The sequence below is a fragment of the Bubalus bubalis genome, chromosome 12 (genome assembly GCF_019923935.1).
Source record: "Bubalus bubalis isolate 160015118507 breed Murrah chromosome 12, NDDB_SH_1, whole genome shotgun sequence".
Classification (NCBI taxonomy): domain Eukaryota; kingdom Metazoa; phylum Chordata; class Mammalia; order Artiodactyla; family Bovidae; genus Bubalus; species Bubalus bubalis.
In genome coordinates this window covers 15,897,260-15,916,018 of record NC_059168.1, presented here as the reverse complement: position 1 = coordinate 15,916,018, position 18,759 = coordinate 15,897,260, and the positions used below count along the sequence as shown (strand labels likewise).

The 18,759-nt window shown below is 40.3% G+C and overlaps 1 protein-coding gene and 1 non-coding gene across 13 annotated transcripts in view; one reads left to right on the top strand and one right to left on the bottom strand.

Moving 5' to 3' along the window:
* RASGRP3 (RAS guanyl releasing protein 3) overlaps positions 1-18,759 on the bottom strand; it is a 93,348-nt gene that overhangs the window by 12,280 nt on the left and 62,309 nt on the right. For 11 of the 12 annotated variants that reach the window (XM_006069507.3, XM_006069506.3, XM_006069508.3 and 8 more), the window contains 3 exons: positions 11,708-11,785; positions 7,345-7,461; positions 3,099-3,214 (listed from right to left, as the gene is read on the bottom strand). In XM_006069507.3, the coding sequence (XP_006069569.1) occupies positions 3,099-3,214; positions 7,345-7,461; positions 11,708-11,785 (311 nt within the window). The remainder of the gene's footprint in view (positions 1-3,098; positions 3,215-7,344; positions 7,462-11,707; positions 11,786-18,759) is intronic. The other variant, XM_006069511.3, reaches the window with a different exon arrangement.
* TRNAE-UUC lies at positions 9,793-9,864 on the top strand. Its single transcript has one exon. It is a non-coding gene; the product is annotated as a tRNA-Glu (tRNA).

The window sequence follows — 18,759 nt, the reverse complement described above, 5'->3', positions numbered from 1 at the left end:
GCCTCATAAGAGGGTTTGCAAGAATCAGGTTGCTGGAGAAAGGAATAAAACCATGATAACTGGACCCACCATTCTCAAATTTTTCCACCTGATGTTGTCCAGATCACTACCATTGGTAACCTTTTCATTCATGTCTTATTGGCACACAGACCATGAGAGTGATTCTCCCAGATCTTCTTCACATAGAACCTCTGGTTCCACCTATCACTGCACACCCTGACTCCTTGTTTACCGGAAGACCCCATCAAATTCATTGACATAGGTGAACTTCATGTTGCCTTTTGGCTACATCAGCATGTGTTGAAGATCACACCCTTCTGTGCTGATTCAGAATTCCTTTATCTCTCATCTGTCCTTTCTTGGGGTCATTTTCCCACCTCCACCTCCCCGCCAACCCCGCCCTCTGACTCTCCAGGACACTACTCCTTCTAAGTTCTGCTCCATCTTGTCAGCCACTCATTCTTCTGTTTACAAATACACTCAGGACGTCTCCTCCTTGAAAAGGTCTTTCCTTACTCCTGCCTCCAGTCCAACACTTGTCTTTTCTCTCTTACTCCTGAAGTTGTCCTCTTACTCCTGAAGTTTTTCGGAGGAGTATTCAGTAGACATTTTTTCCACTTCCTTCAATTACTCTTTTCCTCCAAATAATCAGGTTTCTAATTCACCATTCTACTGAAGCTGTCACAGTTAACATCCTCAGTGGCCTTTTCTCATTCCTTGAACTTGATGACCTCCTGGCAGCACGTGACATGGGGACAGGATTCCCCCTTTTGGACATCCCTTCTCCATGCTCCCCGGTGATTCCATGTAACCATGGCTCCCTTCTGCCTCTTCTGCTCCTCCTTCTCTAGCTCTTCTGAAGGATCCATGTCTTTCAGCTTCTGCACGTGGGGAGAGGAGTCCCTGAAGCCACATTCCCAGGCCCCATGCTCATGTTCCTCTAAGTTTTCCTATCAGAGGGACTTCCCTGATGGTCCAATGGTTAAGACTCTGTGCTGCCTCTGCAGAGGGTGTGGATTCGATCCCTGGACTGAGAACTAGATCCCACATGCTGTGCAGTGGGGCCAAAAGATAAGAATTTTTTTTTAATTAAAATAATAAACTTTCCCATCAGAATGTGCTAACACTCCTGGGACTCCAGCTCACACCACCGGACTGAAGACCTGACAATCTACGTCTCCTGCCCTGACTGTTCTCTTGAATCCTGGTGCCATATCGTCAACAACCTGATAGAATCTTCTCCTGGATGGTCCACTTTCCTCTCAAAATCAACATATCTAAGCATGTCTGGCAGGAAATCATGTAGGGATACTTTAAACCTTCATTTTTAGGGAAGATTATTATATTTTTAGGAAAAACTATATGTATTTACTGGGACAGACTCAGTTCCATCTAAAGAATGGCAGAGCAAGAAAATGAAGACTGGAAAGTGATTTTAAGTTCATATTCTACATACATGTTACTGACAGAAAGAAACAGAGAAGAAGTAGGTAGTTAGCAGATAATTTAAATTTGATTTAATAAGAGAAGTTTATGTTTCTAATAATTTATTTTAAAAGTATATAAGTATTTTTAAAGTATTTCTCTGATCTAGTTATACAGTGAAGATAGATTAAGGTTTTAAGATGTTGATGATAAATTGCCAAGGCTTTCCTTATGCTGAATCATTTACAGGTTTAACTTTTTAAAAATTTCTCACACCAACACAAATATTAGAGGATTTTAATATGATATAATTTGGATACTTGACCAATATAAAATCCAGTATTTCATTACAGATTATTTTTAAACTAGGAACTAATCTCACATAATTAAACATGAAGTGATAAAATTATTAATGTCAGAGTTTCTTGCCAATTAAAAAAAAATTTAATGATCCGGGTTTTAGCCTCTAAATTTACTTAATCTCTCACAAATTGTTTGAAGCTAAAGAGAAACATTTTTTTTCCTTTGTTTCTCAAGACAGCATTTGAGCTAGCAAAGAAATAAAGCATGGACACTTTCTGGCTATCCGTACCTGTCATCTGCAGCTGAACACCATATGTAATCTAAAAAAAAAAATCTTACTTACTTGATGATTTTTAAGATTACTCCCTGGTCCATTGATGATGAAGACTCTACTATACTAGCCCTAACTATCAGTCAGTTCAGTTCAGTCGCTCAGTTGTGTCCGACTCTTTGCAACCCCATGAATCGCAGCACGCCAGGCTTCCCTGTCCATTGCCAACTCCAGGAGTTCACCCAAACTCATGTCCATCGAGTCGGTGATGCTATCCAGCCAATCTCATCCTCTGTCGTCCCCTTCTCCTGTCCCCAATCCCTCCCAGCATCAGAGTCTTTTCCAATGAGTCAACTCTTCGCATGAGGTGGCCAAAGTACTGGAATTTCAGCTTTAGCATCATTCCTTCCAATGAATACTCAGGACTGATCTCCTTTAGGATGGACTGGTTGGACCTCCTTGCAGTCCAAGGGACTCTCAAGAGTCTTCTCCAACACCACAGTTCAAAAGCATCAATTCTTCGGTGCTCAGCCTTCTTCACAGTCCAACTCTCACATCCATACATGACCACTGGAAAAACCATAGCCTTGACTAGACGGACCTTTGTTGGCAAAGTAATGTCTCTGCGTTTGAATATGCTATCTAGGTTGGTCATAACTTTCCTTCCAAGGAGTAAGTGTCTTTTAATTTCATGGCTGCAATCACCATCTGCAGTGATTTTGGAGCCCCCAAAAATAAAGTCTGACACTGTTTCTACTGTTTCCCCCTCTAGTCTCTATTCTTTTATTGATGGAGGTTTTGGGGTTGAGGATAGTTCATCTGCTAAGTAGTAGCAGTAATATGTGAAATGGAGATCTGGGCTAATTTGCAAATGAACTTTTACTTAACACTAATGATGTGATCTGCTTTGTGATTCCATCCAACCAGTCATGTTCATGGACATCAAGAAAAAAATCAGCAAAAAGTTAGACACATCTCATCAAATCACTAGGATCGATGCTTTCAGGATATAAATTAGAGATAGACTTCTCTGCTCTCCTTTGATAGTAATTTTCTGCTTCAGGACAGCTACATTATAATATAACAAAATTAAACTTACTGGTCTTTGTCCAGCACACAAAAGGAATCCAAGAAGGGAAAATTGGCAGCTATACTTTCAAAGTCTTCTTGGGAGATATACCCATCATGGTCATGGTCATAGTTCCTAAACACAGACTGCAAAGGAAAGACAAATATTTATTGAATGACTATTTATGAGGCAGCCTCTGAACTTGTTATTGGGAAAGCATAATTAGCATATTACTTTTTATATCAATGAGCTTGAAATCTAGTAGGAGATAACAAAATTGAGAAGCCTTTATGGTATAATGAGGTAAATGCAATGCTGAAGATAAAGGCAGAATGCTATGAAGGGAGGTGGGGAGGAAATTTTAAAATATTTCCTGAAGAAAGCAAGGTCTAAACCAAGCCCTTTAGGTTGAGTAGGAGTGAGGCTGGTAAATATACAAATACCAACACCATGACAATAGAATGTGAAACTTGAAATGTTAAATTATCTCAAAAATCAAAGTATACATGTAATGCAATTCCAATAAAAATCCCAGTGGGAATTTGTTTTAAATGAACAAATTAATTCTAAAGTTCTGATAGAAGTAACATGTTGAAAATAGCCTAAAATTATTAAAGATGAGGAGTAATGACCTCAGGCAAGGGAAACAAAAGCAAAAACAAACAACTGGGACTATATCAAACTAAAAAGCTTTTGCACAGGGAAGGAAACGTCAACAAAATGGAAAGGCCACATACTGAATAGGAGAAGGTATTTGCAAATGATACATCTAAAAAGGGGATAATATTCAAAACATACAAAGAACTGACCAAAAAAAAATTTTTTTTTAAGGCAGAGGACCTGAATAGACATTTTTCTAAAGAAGATTTACAGATGGTCAACAGACATATGAAAAAATGCTCAATATCACTCATCGCTCGTCTCAGGGAAATGCAAATAAAAACCACAATGAGATACCACCTCACACCTGTCAGAATGGCTATTATCAAAAAGACAACAAACAACAACTGTTGTTGAGGATGTGGAGAAAAGGGAGCCCTCATGTGCTGTTTTGGTGGGATTATAAAATGGTGTAGCCCCTATGAAAACAGTAAGGAGGTCCCTCAAAAAATTAAAACTAGAACTATCATACAATCCATAAATTCCTTTTTGTGTATTTTTTCCAAAGAAAACAAAAATATTTGTTTTTGAAAAGATGTATACACCCCTGTGTTCATTCCAGCATTATTTACAATAACCAAGATATGGAAGCAACCTAAGTGTCTATTGATAGATAAATGAATAAGGAAGATGTGATATATGAATAAACTGGAATAGATTCAGCCATAAAAAATGGATGCAACCTTGCCATTATTTGACAACATGGAAAGACTTTAGAATATTATGGTAAGTGGAATAAGTCAGGCTGCTGCTGCTGCTGCTAAGTCGCTTCAGTTGTGTCCGACTCTGTGCAACCCCATAGACAGCAGCCCACCAGGCTCCCCCATCCCTGGGATTCTCCAGGCAAGAATACTGGAGTGGGTTGCCATTTATTTCTCCAATGCATGAAAAGTGAAAAGTGAAAGTGAAGTCATTCAGTCATGTCCAACCTTCAGCGACCCCATGGACTGCAGCCTTCCAGGCTCCTCCTTCCATGGGATTTCCCAGGCAAGAGTACTGGAGTGGGGTGCCATTGCCTTGTCCAGAATAAGTCAGGCAGAGAAAGTCAAATATCATATGATTTCACTTATATGTAGGATTCAAAAAACAAATGAACAAAATAAAACAGAAACAGACTCATAGATACAGAGAACAAACAGGTGGTTGCCAGGGGTGAGGGGAGTGGGAGGATGGAAGAATAGGCAAGAGAAATTAAGAGGTGAAAACTTCCAGTTGCAAATGACATGGGATGGAAAGCTCAGCTTGGGGAATACAGTCAATAATACTTTAATATCATTGTATTGTGACAGTTGGTAACCAGACTTTTTATGGTGATCATTTTATAATGTGTAGAAATGTCAAATACCTAGAACACCTAGAAGGTCAATTATCTTCAAATAAAAAAATGAGGAGTCATGAGAGACAGTGTACCTTATCAGAAATCAAAGCTACATTAGCCAAAACAACATGGTATTATAACAGTAGAGACAGTACAGTCTAGAAACAGATTTATATATATATATATATATATATATATGTAAGAACTCAGAATTCCCAAACAAGTTTGCTCAAAGATATGTATATATGCATGCGCGTGTGTGTGTATGTATGGAGGGAGTGGAATAAAGTCATACAAGATCATCTACAAGTTATTAGTGATTATCCCTAGGCAGAAGAAATACCAAGACCTGAAAGTAAAACTTTCTACTTTCTATGTTTTATGTAATGCATTAATATTCACAATGTTTCTGCCTTTTTATTTTTGGCCTCACCGCGTGGCTTATGAGATCTTAATTCCCCAACCAGGCACTGACCCTGGGGCCAGTGAGAGTGCTGAGTCCTAACCACTGGACTTCCAATAGAATCCCCCTGGCTTTCCTTATAATCAGAGAAAAATAAAAAAGAATTTTCTATTGCCCTCTTAAGATTTAAAAAAAAAAAATTGTGAGTTCTCCCTGCAAACACATGTATGCAAATACTTGACTTCAAGTCTAGCTGCAATGAATCTCTCTCTCTTTCCCTTGTGGTGTCTATTATATTTTATCTGTATTGCCTTAGGTTGCAGGCTGCTTCAGGAGTATTTTGGGAAGTATACAATGTATAAATGAACAAATTACTTCATTAAAATATGACTGGCACTCATTATAAGTTTATCCATAGATAACTGAACTTTTTTGTAAGTTTCACTTTCAATACTTATTTAAATCAAAACTGCTTAAAATTTAACTATTATGGAGTGCTTACAATTTATCATTCAATACCCATATTTATCCTGAGAGTATAAGATTTTTTGTGGAATAAAACTCATTATGGAAATTCAAGTAAAACCCAGTCACCTATTTGATTAAATTAGTGGTACTCAACCTATCAAAACTGGGTCAACCTTCCCCCATGAAATTGGAATTAGAGAAAAGAGATTAAGTACTGAGGGGCAAAATAGACTCCACATGTGCACCAAAGAAGGCCTGTCTGCAGAGAATGGCGTGAACATTCAGAGAAAAGCAGACATAAGAGAGGGGGAAAGAATACCTCTTTTATTTCCTGATTCTAGACTTTCCTGAGCCACAATTCCATATCCCTGGATCCTCTGCCGACTTTCCCTGGCTCCAAGTAGGGTCTGTCACTACCACATCATCATATGGTCCCCACTGAACCTTCTGGCTTTCTCATCATCTTCCCTCACCCTTTCCTCCCTTTCTGCCGCACGTGCTCCATGAAACTTTTCTATCAACACCTCATGGTTTTGTGGATGATCCAAGATGTAGAACATTCTTTTTCTGTAAACATTCTTTCCCAGCAAAGAGTACTTTATATACCAAAGACTTGTTTCTACTGCACCTGAGGAGATACTGATCCTTGAAGGTAGATGTATAATCAATAATCACAGTTTCTAGTGCCTGAGAAAGGCACTTTCCATCTTTCCCGCATTGGTGCATCTACTCTTTTTTTACATGGAAAACTCTGACATCATCTTGCCCTTTATTAAGTGATGTTTCTGACCTAAATGGTATTGTGCTGCTATGTCACAGACCTCCAAACATACAAAGCTGAAGAGACTATTTAACTTGCAGGATTTTCCTCCTAGTCTCAGGTAACCAGTTTATCAAGCATTTTATTATGATCCACGTGGGTTGTTTCTCGTTTGTTTTTTGACTGCATTGGGTCTTCATTGTGACACATGGGCTTAGAAGTTGCAGCTCATGGGCTTAACTGCCCTGCAGCCTGTGGGATATTAGTGCCCCAACAGGGATCGAACCTACATCCCCTGCATTGGAAGCAGATTCTTAACTGCTGGACCACCAGGAAAGTACTCCCATGTGGATTTTTAATGAGTAGTTTCTAACCTTCAAATAGTCCTTTGGGTTGCAGGGGCAATGACAAATGTGTCAAATGCCTGGGGAAGACAGGAGTTCTAAGTAGCTGTGAGCATTTGGGCAAGTGAGAACCCACAGAAAGAAAGGGGAAAGGGGGCCTTCCTGGGAGATTCTTCCCCCAGAAGCCATGACCAGGCAGAGCTAAGTGTCTGTTGAATTTCTCCTACCTGCCAGAGGGCTGTTTTAATGGACTCCAGCTGATACCTAGGCTGGTACCAGAGAACATTCTGGAAAGAGAAAGGGGCCTCCTAAGGCTCACTTACCTCAACTAATTTCCTTATGTGCTTGTTGATGACTGTAGGATCTGGCTTCGGCATCACTCCTGAGGCCCACTCCAGGGGCACCACAGGCTTGGTGGGCGTCGTAGGGGAGGTAGGCTGCTAATAGAAAACATACACATTTTAAAAAAGTTTTTTGATTTATTTTTTAAATTGGAGTATGATTGCTTTACAGTGTTGTGTTAGTTTCTGCTGGACAACAACGTGAATCAGCTGTATGTGTACATATATCCCCCCCTTCTTGTGGCTCCTCCCACCTTCCACCTTCAGCCCACCCCTCTAAGTCATCACAGCGGATCAAGCTAAATTTCCTGTGCTAGACAGCAGCTTCCCACTAGCTATCTATTTTACACATGGAAAACACACACATTTTTCAACTTTGTCTGGGACTTTGAGCAATTTGGACCAGGGACACTGAGAAAGACATGTAAGTTTTGCATGTTCACATCAGTAGAAAATTAAATTTGTGTAGCACTTAAATGTTTTTAAAACAAACATCGATGAAAATGTTGTTAATGGAATATTTTGTCAGTAGAATCTAATCTGTAACCAAATACATATTTGGATAGTGCGTTTTGTTTAGCAGGAGCCTAGATTGCATTATTATAGGTGGGAAAAAACATTACTCATCCTGCTTATCCAAAAATCCTATCCAAGTTCCCTAAATAATACTAAAACACTGGTAAACATCTCTATAACACACCATACAGGTTCTTTTGTATAATAGAAAGCCTATGAAACAGCAGTTATCTAATTCTTTAATACTCAGTGCTAGTGATAAATTAGGTGTGTGCAGCAAGCAGGCAGCGCTGCACAGCCAAGTTTATGTCATCTCGCCAGCGTCTCTCTCAATATGCTTAATCACTTCTTGATGGTTTGAATAATCGCTAGCTCCCTTGAGCCCTCTTCAGTGCAACTTGTTTTCTCCACAGGTGTTACTACGTTCTTGCAAGCTATTTTCACTTAAGAATGAGAGAAGATGGTGGCAACATGCATAACAAGTTTATATGGCACAAGCACAAAACAGTCCTATCAGGAGACCAGCCAAGAGCGCTGTGCACGTTGTGTGCTCTCCCTTGGACTCTCACACAATGAAATATTTTTCCTGGTGCCTACCTACACACATGTATTAGCAGATTTTTTTTTTTTAATTGGACACTGAGTTTGGAATAAAATTTTTGCAAGGGGAGCCAAGGTGTAACTACACGGATTCACGCCTCTACTAATGTTGTGAGGTGGGTGTTTCTGATATCCCGTGGGCTACAAATAAAACAAAAAATATCTGCCATCTGCATAAGGTTACCCTTTCACAGTCTCTCTCGCTCTCTGACACACACACACACACACACACACTCCCATCTCGGCTCTTTCGGTCAAGTCTTTCATCTTGTTGATATGACAAAGGACTAAACCCTTGGTTCCCTTGGTACTTGGTAAAGTACCCAGTCTCCTCAAAGCACTATCATAAATTCAGAGGGATACCAGAAGATATTTCAAACTTCCAAAGGAAATATAGCTATACTCAATATTTGTCCGACTCCACACAAACTACAAAGGTCACCCATTAAATCAAGCTATGTTTCTACCAAGGATATCATATCTTTGTGAAGCAAAAAATCAATCTGGAGTAAGCAATAAGAGTGACAGTATCAATATGATTCCAAGATGTAAGAAACTGTACAATGCCTAATACACATTACAATCTGTGGTTATTTAAGAATGAAGTAAAAATAATATATTTTTCAGTGTGTTTTTTTCAAGCAGGTACTAAGTCATTAGTATATCAATATTTATACATATTTAGTTGTCTGGACCTAACTATTCTGTAAGTAGAAATGTTAGGTATTTCTTTTGACCTAGAGGTAGCATGAAAAAACTGAGACATGAAGTAAAACACAGAAAATAGGGAGGCAAGAAGGATGCCCCTGTGAACAGAGAAAGGCCGAGAAGCTCTGAGACTAAGTAGGTGAGGTTGGCCGGCTCTAGCTGTAAGCACGCTAAAGCCACAGGCTCTCAGTAATAATCCTGACTGGAAATTGTTCTCTAATTCTCAACAGGCGTCAAACATTAAATACCAATAGGACGACATTCCACTTAGAGAAGAGACAGAAAGGGATTGGGAAATGCGTTTTCATAGAGTTTTCATTTTAGCGGGCTTCCCTGGTGGCTCAGTGGTAAAGAATACGCCTGCCAGTGCAGGAGACACGGGTCTGATCCCTGGGTCAGGAATATTCCCCTGGAGAAGGAAATGGCAACCCGTTCCAGTATACTTGCCTGGAGAATCCTAAGGACAGAAGAGCTTGGCGGGCTACAGCCCATGGGGTCACAAAAGAGTTGGACACAACTGAGTGACTAAACAACAGGATTTTAGCACTTGGAAAGGTTTTCAAAAGCTTCTGCTTTGATAAGAGATAAAAAGACTCTTTTGGGACTTCCCTGGTGGTCCTGTGGCTAAGACTCCATGCTTTCAATGTGGGGGCCCAGGTTCGATTCCTGGTCAGGGAATTATATCACATGTGCTGCAACTAAAGATCCCATCTGCTACCTGGTGAAATCAAATAAATAAATACTTTTTAAAGATTTTTTTTTTATATTGTATGGAAATATCTCCTAAAATTGGCAAAACTTGAGACTGAAAATAAAGTAAATCTAAAGGGCACAAATCAGGCATGTATGCCAACATGATCATTCCTACCCTGTTTCTGAACAAGAGATGGTGAGGAAATGATGGGAAGCATCATAGGAAAAAGCACAGGTGGTGAAGCCAGACAGTCCTGAGAGGAATCCAAATTCTCCCGCTTACTGGCTGTGTCGAAGATTCCTATGCTCACTAGACTCTGTTTGCTTAACAGAGTCAATGAGATAACATACATATTATGACCTGCCAGGCATTCAACAGCCAACAGGCAGCAATTAAGATGTCTGGTTACAGCTAAAGGAAAGTGTCGCGAGGCAGCAATGCTGTGTGCATGTACAGGACAGCTTCATCACACCAGAGCTACGGAATGAAAGAGAAGCTTACGAATTCCCTTTTTTCAATAGCATTACTTTACCTTCTTGCTTATATTTGTGCTCAGTTGTGTCTGACTCTTTGTGACCCCATGGACTGTAGCCTGCCAGTCTCCCCTGTCCATGGGATTTCCCAGGCAAGAACACTGGAGTGGGTTGTCATTTCTCATTCTAGGGGGTCTTCCCCACCTAGGGATCAAACCTTTGTCTTCTGCATTGGCAGGCAGATTCTTTACCACTGCACCATCTGGGAAGTCCACCTTTCTTTTGAGCTCTCTTTATCATGCTAATTTTGAAGAGTCTAGCCCTAACCCCTCCCTTTGTCTGTGCTGTATCTTCCCATAAGGCTGCGTTCGGCAGTGTCCCCAGAAGATGAGCCTCTTGGGACTGGCAGGGAGTGGAACATAGTGATGGAAACACCACTCATTATTTTAAGAACAGATGCTACTAGGTCAACTGACTCAGACTCAAGTTTATGCTCTCCCACCTGGCCTTCACTGTGAACAGCATTCACAATCATTCTGCCTCTTTCAATTCAATGGTTCAGAATTGTAGTGGGTATTAATAGATGGACAGACTTACAGCCTAGAGTTGCTGGCAACACACCACAGAACTCATGGAGGTAATGAATGAGACATTTGTAAGAAAATTGATCTCAGGATATATATATATAAGAAACAGACATAAATTTTTTCTTCATCATGCAAACCTCATCCTTATTGTAAATTTCATATTCATCCTGATATTTTTCTTCCTGGTGTAAAACATAGCTGAGCTACAGTCTACTTGCTAAAAGTAATGAACAGTGTACACTCAGTAATGCAATTTCTTCAATTCATTGTATAATGTTTCTTTACTAAGAGTCAACTATCAATTAGGTGAGGTGCTATCCAAATAAGGTATTGAAATTCTGAGTTGGGTCAATCATTAGTAGAGAAATTTGTGAATTATGATTAGGGTATTTAACATTTATTAAATCTAATTTTATGTTGAATAGGCTTTAAAAAAAGCCTGGAAGGGTCAGAATGATCTTTAACATTAAGATGAGTTATTGTTACTGCTTCTTATTTTTAGCCCTATATGTAGGTAGTTCTCAGAGGGAACATGGAAGATCAAGAATAAAACAGAGTAATTGGAAATGATGTTCTTCTTTGTTAGCCTGTGAAGTGAAGAGATAATTATCTGTCAGGGCTAAGCTGTTCCACTGGTAAAATGAGAATATAGATTTTTTTTTAATTCCTCAATCTTTAGACCACATAGCAGTATTGTAATGGGCAATTATTGTAAATGACAAATAATGGTGTTTGTCACTAATCCTCAGAGAGAAAGCAATACCTACCGATTTAGAATTTCTAGGCTCCAGAACCAGTGATAGTTTGTAAATATCATCTTCTGTGTGATAGAGGTCCAGAGAAAGCTACAACAAATTAGAAGGGATAAATCAGAATGCTGAATTATTTATTTACTTATTTACATTGCTGAAATTTCTTCAAACCAAATGCTTGGGGTCAACGTAGTGAGCTGAATGTAGAACATTAAAAAGATAGCATTGCAGAGGTGGAAAATGAAATTTCAAAAAGAAAAAAGTTAAACTTAGTGTGGTCATCAGCATATAAGAACCATTGACTCAATTTCTCAATAATTATTGAGCAGCTCCTAAGAACCAAGCTCCTAAGACCCAGAGATCAGGAATTCTTGATATTATAGAATAGGACAAGTGCATAAAATAAGACTTGAAAATGGAATCAGTGCTGTCTTAGAGGTTTGATTAGAGAACTGTAGAAATAAAGGAGCAATTAAGAGGTTTCTATTTTTTCCGAGCATTGTGCTAGGTTCTGGTGATACAAAATGGTATAAAGCTATTTCTGCCCTCAAGGACCTGACACTTTATTTGAATAAATAGGACCTGAACACAAAAAGATATATTCATATCAACAAAAGGTAACACAAGCTAAATGCGAGGAAACTGTCCCACACTAAGTGCTGTAGGAAGTTTTCATGGGGCAGCGTGTATAAGCATGGCAGAGAGGTTTTGGAGACCTCACTTCAGATCTAAGCCTGTCTCTGGTTAACTCTGTGACCTTGAGCCAGTTATTTTCTCTCTGACATTCAGTTTCCACTTCTGTAAAATGGGAACGATCACAAAAATCCCTTATCTAATTGCATTTTTATCATGATCAAATGAAATACTGCATGTAAAGGACTTCACACAGGGCCTGGTACACAGTGAAATCTCAGGAAATGGAATCTGATGTTGTTGCTGCCATTGTTATTGTTACAGCTGCTAAAACTACTCTTATTACTGTGCGGAGGGACCACTGAAGACTGAAAAGATCAGAATGGATTCAGAGAGGAATTTGTACACTAGGACCTTCCTGGGAAGACTTAGAAAAATACAGAGAGAAAACACAGGGTAGGCAAGGATGACAACATACACTAAGACTGACGAATATGGATAAAATCTATAAAACCTTAAAGCGCATGGTCTCCTTCACCTAAAACAGAATTCATAAGACTTAAATAAGCCTGGATAATTGCCATACATGCCCTTCACTGGGAAGATGAATCCTACCATGGCATCATCAGGGAAGAGAACCATGTGCCCTGTCCTTTCTCTGTCCATTTAAGCATGAAAATTTTCCTTTAATGTATTTCATCTAAAAATAAAAGCTTAGGGACTTCCCTGGTAGTCCAGTGGTTAAGAATCCACATTCCATGGTAGGGGACGCAGGTTCGATCTTTGGTTGGGGAACTAAGCCCACATGCTGTGGGGTAACTAAGCCCACACACCACAACTATAGAGTCTACCCGGGCTGAGAAGACGCACACCACAAAGAAAGATCCCGCAGGTGCCACAACTAAGACCTGACACAGCCAAAAAGTTAAATAGTTTTCTACTTAGGAAAAAATTCAAACGTTAAAAACTCAATTAAAAAAAGGCTTAGATAAATTAGACAAAGGCTTAATGTGTACAGGTATGGAATGAGAGGGAAGAGAAAGAAGAAGGAAGCAAGAGAAAACTCAGAGGCAAAGGATATCCTTGAAGAATTTATCTTTCTGTTTTATCTCATTAAAAAAAAAAGAAGAAGCTGGCATTATAAAACAGCATTCTTGCATCATTCATTGAACAAATATTTATTGGCCACCTAATATATGGTGAGGACCATTCTAGTCACTATTCTGCCTACTAAACATAATATTTAAGTTAAGAATTCCACACATCTGATCATGTATTGCTTTACCTAGACTTCGTCATCTAAAGGTTTTTTCCAAGCATAATAAAATTGACAATTGACTTTACTACAAAATTACCCTAGTATTATTTCAGATCAGGAAAATCCTGCTCACAAAGAATGCACACTGTATTCACCTTCCCCTGAAGAGCGGTCACTTCTACCTTCAAGGGCCCTGACCTTTTGCTGGAGAGGAACTAGCCCATGTCACAAACAAATGCTTTTAGGAGCCAGCCCACTATATAACTGAGTGAAAGAAGATGCGTGAAAGAGAGATTGTGATAGAGACACTGGTACAATGGAGTATTAGGCAACAGAGTTTTGCAATGTGATTAACTTGGGGATCTTTCTTCTTAGCCCAACAAGAAGAAAAATTTGTGCTGATAAGTGGAATTTGACACTGGATCTCTGGGTTAGGGAAGCAAGCGGGCGGGTGTGAACTCTGATGAATGGGAGACAGCCACTACTCAGCTAAGGCAAACTGTCATCAGTCTGACAACAAGTGCCACATCTTCCAATTTATCAAAAGAAGTCACAAATCTGGACTGTTATATGAAATGCTCCCATTTTAAGCACTGGGATCTAGTAATAAAAAAATTTTTATGATTCCTTGTGGGTCAAATAAAGCACATCTGCCATGAAAATTTGCTGACCATTTTGTAAATTCCACAATAGAAGACTCTGCTGATCTCCAAGCCTCATGGAAGCAAAGCGCATACCTGTCTTTTCTATCCCCATAATCCCTGTCCTGGTTTGCTACCTTGCATTGTGAATGCTACCTAGAAAACTGAGTGACTTCTTCCTTCTGAATTACTCGATATCAGGAGTTAACCCAGGCTTTAATGAGTATGTTCCTGTCCTCATGACTCCTCCTCTAACGATGGCACTGGCATCTGTGGGAGAAGAGAAGATGGTAGTGCAAGAACATCCAACCAAAAACCTAAATATGCCACACACCAAGTAGGGGAGATGCTCTTTCAAAAGATACAGAACATCCGTGGGGATTTTCTTGTGTCAAATGAACAGATACCTGACTCCATGATGGAAATGTTTTGGTCTTCTTCCATTTGGAAACCAAATGGAAGGTTTGCTTTCCATTTGTTAGTGGCAGTATAAACCTAAGTGAGTCATTAACCTTCTTTTCAAATTTTTTTTTTTTTTTTACTGGAGTATAGTTGATTAACAATGTTGTGTTAGTTTTAGCCTTTAGAGTCTGTCTCAATCTGTAAAATGGGAATCAATAATAGTTCCCTCCCAGGATTGTTGAGAAGATTAAACGAGCCAGTATGTGTCCACTGCAGTTTGTTTTAGAGGGTCACACAGAAGGGAACTGCAGGGTTTGGCTTCCAATCGATATACCAGCCAAACGCTACAGTGTTCAACCATGAATCCAGAGCTGCCATCTGGGTCAGGCCTGCCAGCTCTCTGCTTTCCCAGTCACAATCTTACTTGCTTTCTTGGATCTCCTCTGGGTGTTACGGCCCTGTTCTACTTCTTACACACCTTTTTAATAATAGAGGCAGCTTGTCAATGGGATTTCAAAAATCTTTATTTATGTCTAACATTTTAAGTTTGCTTGTTTCTGAAAAATGTTTTGAGTCACTGTTTCAGGTTGTTGCTTTTACATCCAAGCCTATCAGCAGAGATGGCTGTGGATTTAGTCTGCATCTTAGGACTGACATTGCCTTGACTGGAGAATTGTAAAATAACACACACTTGGTCATCAAATTATCTCCATTCACAATTCTTACAATTCTGCCTCTTCCTCTCCCTCCTCCTCCTCCTCCTCTTCTTCTCCTCTTCTTCTTCTTCGATTGTAAAAACACAGGGGCTTTCCAGTTATTTGCATATACTCAGAATGGTAAACGTAACTGATAGATCTAAAAATACTATGAAAAAAGAACAGACTATTTCATGTACCGTGAAACAAGAAGCCTCAGTCTGAAAGCTCCTGGTTACATGAATTAGGATCACAATGGAAAGGGTCTTCTCCAGATCTTCCCTCAAACAGGGAATAACCCAAATCACAGCAGTTTGGTGGTATGGTCACCTTTCTTTCATGTGCCCAGTGCCGTTTGGGGGGCTAAGGTTACGATAAAAAAAATGGCAAACAGAGTCCCTGCTCACATAGATTTTGTTTTGTAATTAACTTGTTCTTACATGCTTCCCCCATAGCTCAGTAAGTAAAGAATCCACCTGCAATGCAGGAGACCCCGGTTCGATTCCTGGATCAGGAAGATCCCCTGGAGAAGGGATAGGCTACCCACTCCAGTATTCTTGGGCTTCCGTTGTGGCTCAGCTGATAAAGAATCTGTCTACATTGGGAGAATGGCATTGAAACATGTATAATATCATATGTGAAATGAATCGCCAGTCCAGGTTCGATGCATGATACAGGATGCTTGGGGCTGGTGCACTGGGATGACCCAGAGGGATGGTATGGGGAGGGAAGGTAGGAGGGAGTTTCAGGATGGGGAACATGTGTACAGCCATGGAAGATTCATGTTGATGTATGCCCAACCAATACAATATTGTAAAGTAATTAGCCTCCAATTAAAATAAATAAATTTATATTAAAAAAAAAAGAACCTGTCTGCAATGTGGGAGACCCAGGTTCAATCCTGGGTTGGGAAGACCCCCTGGAGAAGGGAAAGGCTACCCACTCCAGTATTCTGGCCTGGAGAATTCCATGGACTGTATAGTCCATGGGGTCACAAAGAGTTGGATACGATTGACATCTATGAAAAGAGAGATTATTTAATTTTCAAAAATGCAAAATAAAATAAATATCAGCAATATTTCCACATTACTGAGTAAATGTCCATCAGAGCATGAGAGAGAGAAACATCCAAACTGGGGATTCAGAAGTTGGTTATTTGCAAGCTTTTTTGTCCTTTATGACTCTCAGCTTCTGCATTTCTAAAACAGGAAGCAGCAGGGGTGATGTTATGCCCTCTGACCTGCCCAGGCTACATCACAGGGCATGTGTGAGAATCTACTGAGGCAATATATATGAAAAGTGCTGTGAAAACTGGAATCAATTACTACAGAAAGTTCAAGCATTGCTATATAGAGAGCGGGCAAATACATAGCAATTGTTGACGAACTTAAAAGTTCTTATTTTCCTTTTTTTGGAGCTCTAAACTGATATCAGCTTCCTCACCAGGGGCCATATTTAGAAGCAGTCACTTCAGGCAGAAACTTGACCTAGGGTCTTGGAGCAGAAAGAATCACCCCTTTAATGCTGTGCCTAAGAATGACCTCACATGCGTTTGGGCAGCTGCCATCAATCATATGGTTCTCATCCCGACATGTATGTGGTTCATGAGATGTTCACTGGGCTGCAGTGAACATGTCCTGGGAGCCTCCTCCACCCTGATTCTGAGGAGATTAACCTGCCTATGGCCAGGAAGAATGAACGCACTGAACTTTCTCCTTGGCTGTGGGGAGAGAGTAAGGCACTTGGCTGTAAGTAGGAACTGACTTGATGATTGTGCTCCTCTCTGGAAATCTGCTATCCTGATGCGTGCTGGGCTGGAGCCACGGGATCGAGCAGACACTTGGTTCCTTAGTCCCAAGGCTCCACCATTCCTTACATCTAGAACCACAGAAGTTTAGAACTGGGTGAGACCTCACAAATGAGCACAAAACTCTTTAGGAAAACAATCCAAAGTCAGTTAGCAAGGAGACAAAGCTAAAAAACTGCAGAGGCAAGGTTAACAGCTATATCTCCCATCAGAGATTCTGGCCCGGATACTACACTCTACTACCACTGCTATGACTAAATATGATGCCTGCTGCTGCTGATGCTAAGTCGCTTCAGTCGTGTCCGACTTTGTGCAACCCTAGAGACGGCAGCCCACCAGGCTCTCCTGTCCCTGGGACTCTCCAGACAAGAACACTGGAGTGGGTTGCCATTTCCTTCTCCAATGAATGAAAGTGAAACGTGAAAGAGAAGTCGCTCAGTCGTGTCCGACTCTGATGCCTGCTGCTGCTGCTGCTAAGTCGCTTCAGTCGTGTCCAACTTTGTGCAATCCCACAGACTGCAGCCTACCAGGCTCCTCCATCCATGGGATTTTCCAGGCAAGAGTACTGGAGTGGGTTGCCATTGCCTTCTCCAGAAATATGATGCCTGGTGGCTTCTAAATTTTCCTTCAATTTCTGAGAGAGAGAGATAGCTAGAGATTGAGGTTTTTTCCTTTGTCTTTCCTTCTCAGCAAAAACCCAATTATTTCTTAGCTTTTACCTCTGGAATTCAGATTTTTCCATCAGCATCCCAAAATTTCATTCAAAATCCTTTAAGATTTCTCTGTCACGATGTTGCTTGCTGCATTTACAATTAAAAATTATTTCCCCTACTCTATCGTTATCTTTTTTCCAGATGAGAAGCTGCCCAGGTGTAGGCACCTGCTATGTGAAGCTATCCTTCACTGAGGATAGGGCGACAGTCTGAACACAGACACCTGAAACCTTGGCTACACCCTGAGATTGGTCTGCAGACATCACCTGTGTGTGTGGGTTTACACAGTCTGATTGGGGCTGCAACTCTGGTCACTTATTCATAGAAACAGATTTACATGGCAAATGATTAATAAATGCAGGTGCCTGGATGATTGTGAGGTTCCCCCCACACCCAGTGAGAATGTCTGTGTGTTTATCATTTGTCACACAATCTGAACCCCAAGAGATTTGTGTTTCTATGTGTTGGCCACTTCTGCTTTATACAAAGAAGGCAGTTGCCATTATTGCCTACACCTAGGGGGTCAACTCTTTGGTAGACAATTCTGTGTTCTAGGAACAGTCGGTGAGAAGGTCTAGGAACCACACTCTTATTCCAATGCAGCAGCCCTAGAGGATTTAGCCCTTCGGAGCTTCAGAGGGATTGTTGTTTTCATTTCCTATGGCCGTTGGAAGGAAGTAGTTGATTCAGTATTGAAGCCAAGTTTCAAATGTTACAGTGTCATAAACCCAAACAAGGAAGTTACTCCTCCACTTGTTTCAGCTAAGCTGAGAGAATTTGCTTATGCCTCTTTTCCCCCCTTACAAAGAAGCAGCCAATGGGAAATATTCTCTTCTACACACCTGTGTATCTAAAAGTGCTAGGACCTAGAGACCAGCTAACTGTGTGTGCCACTAATACTAATAAAATGATGAGAAA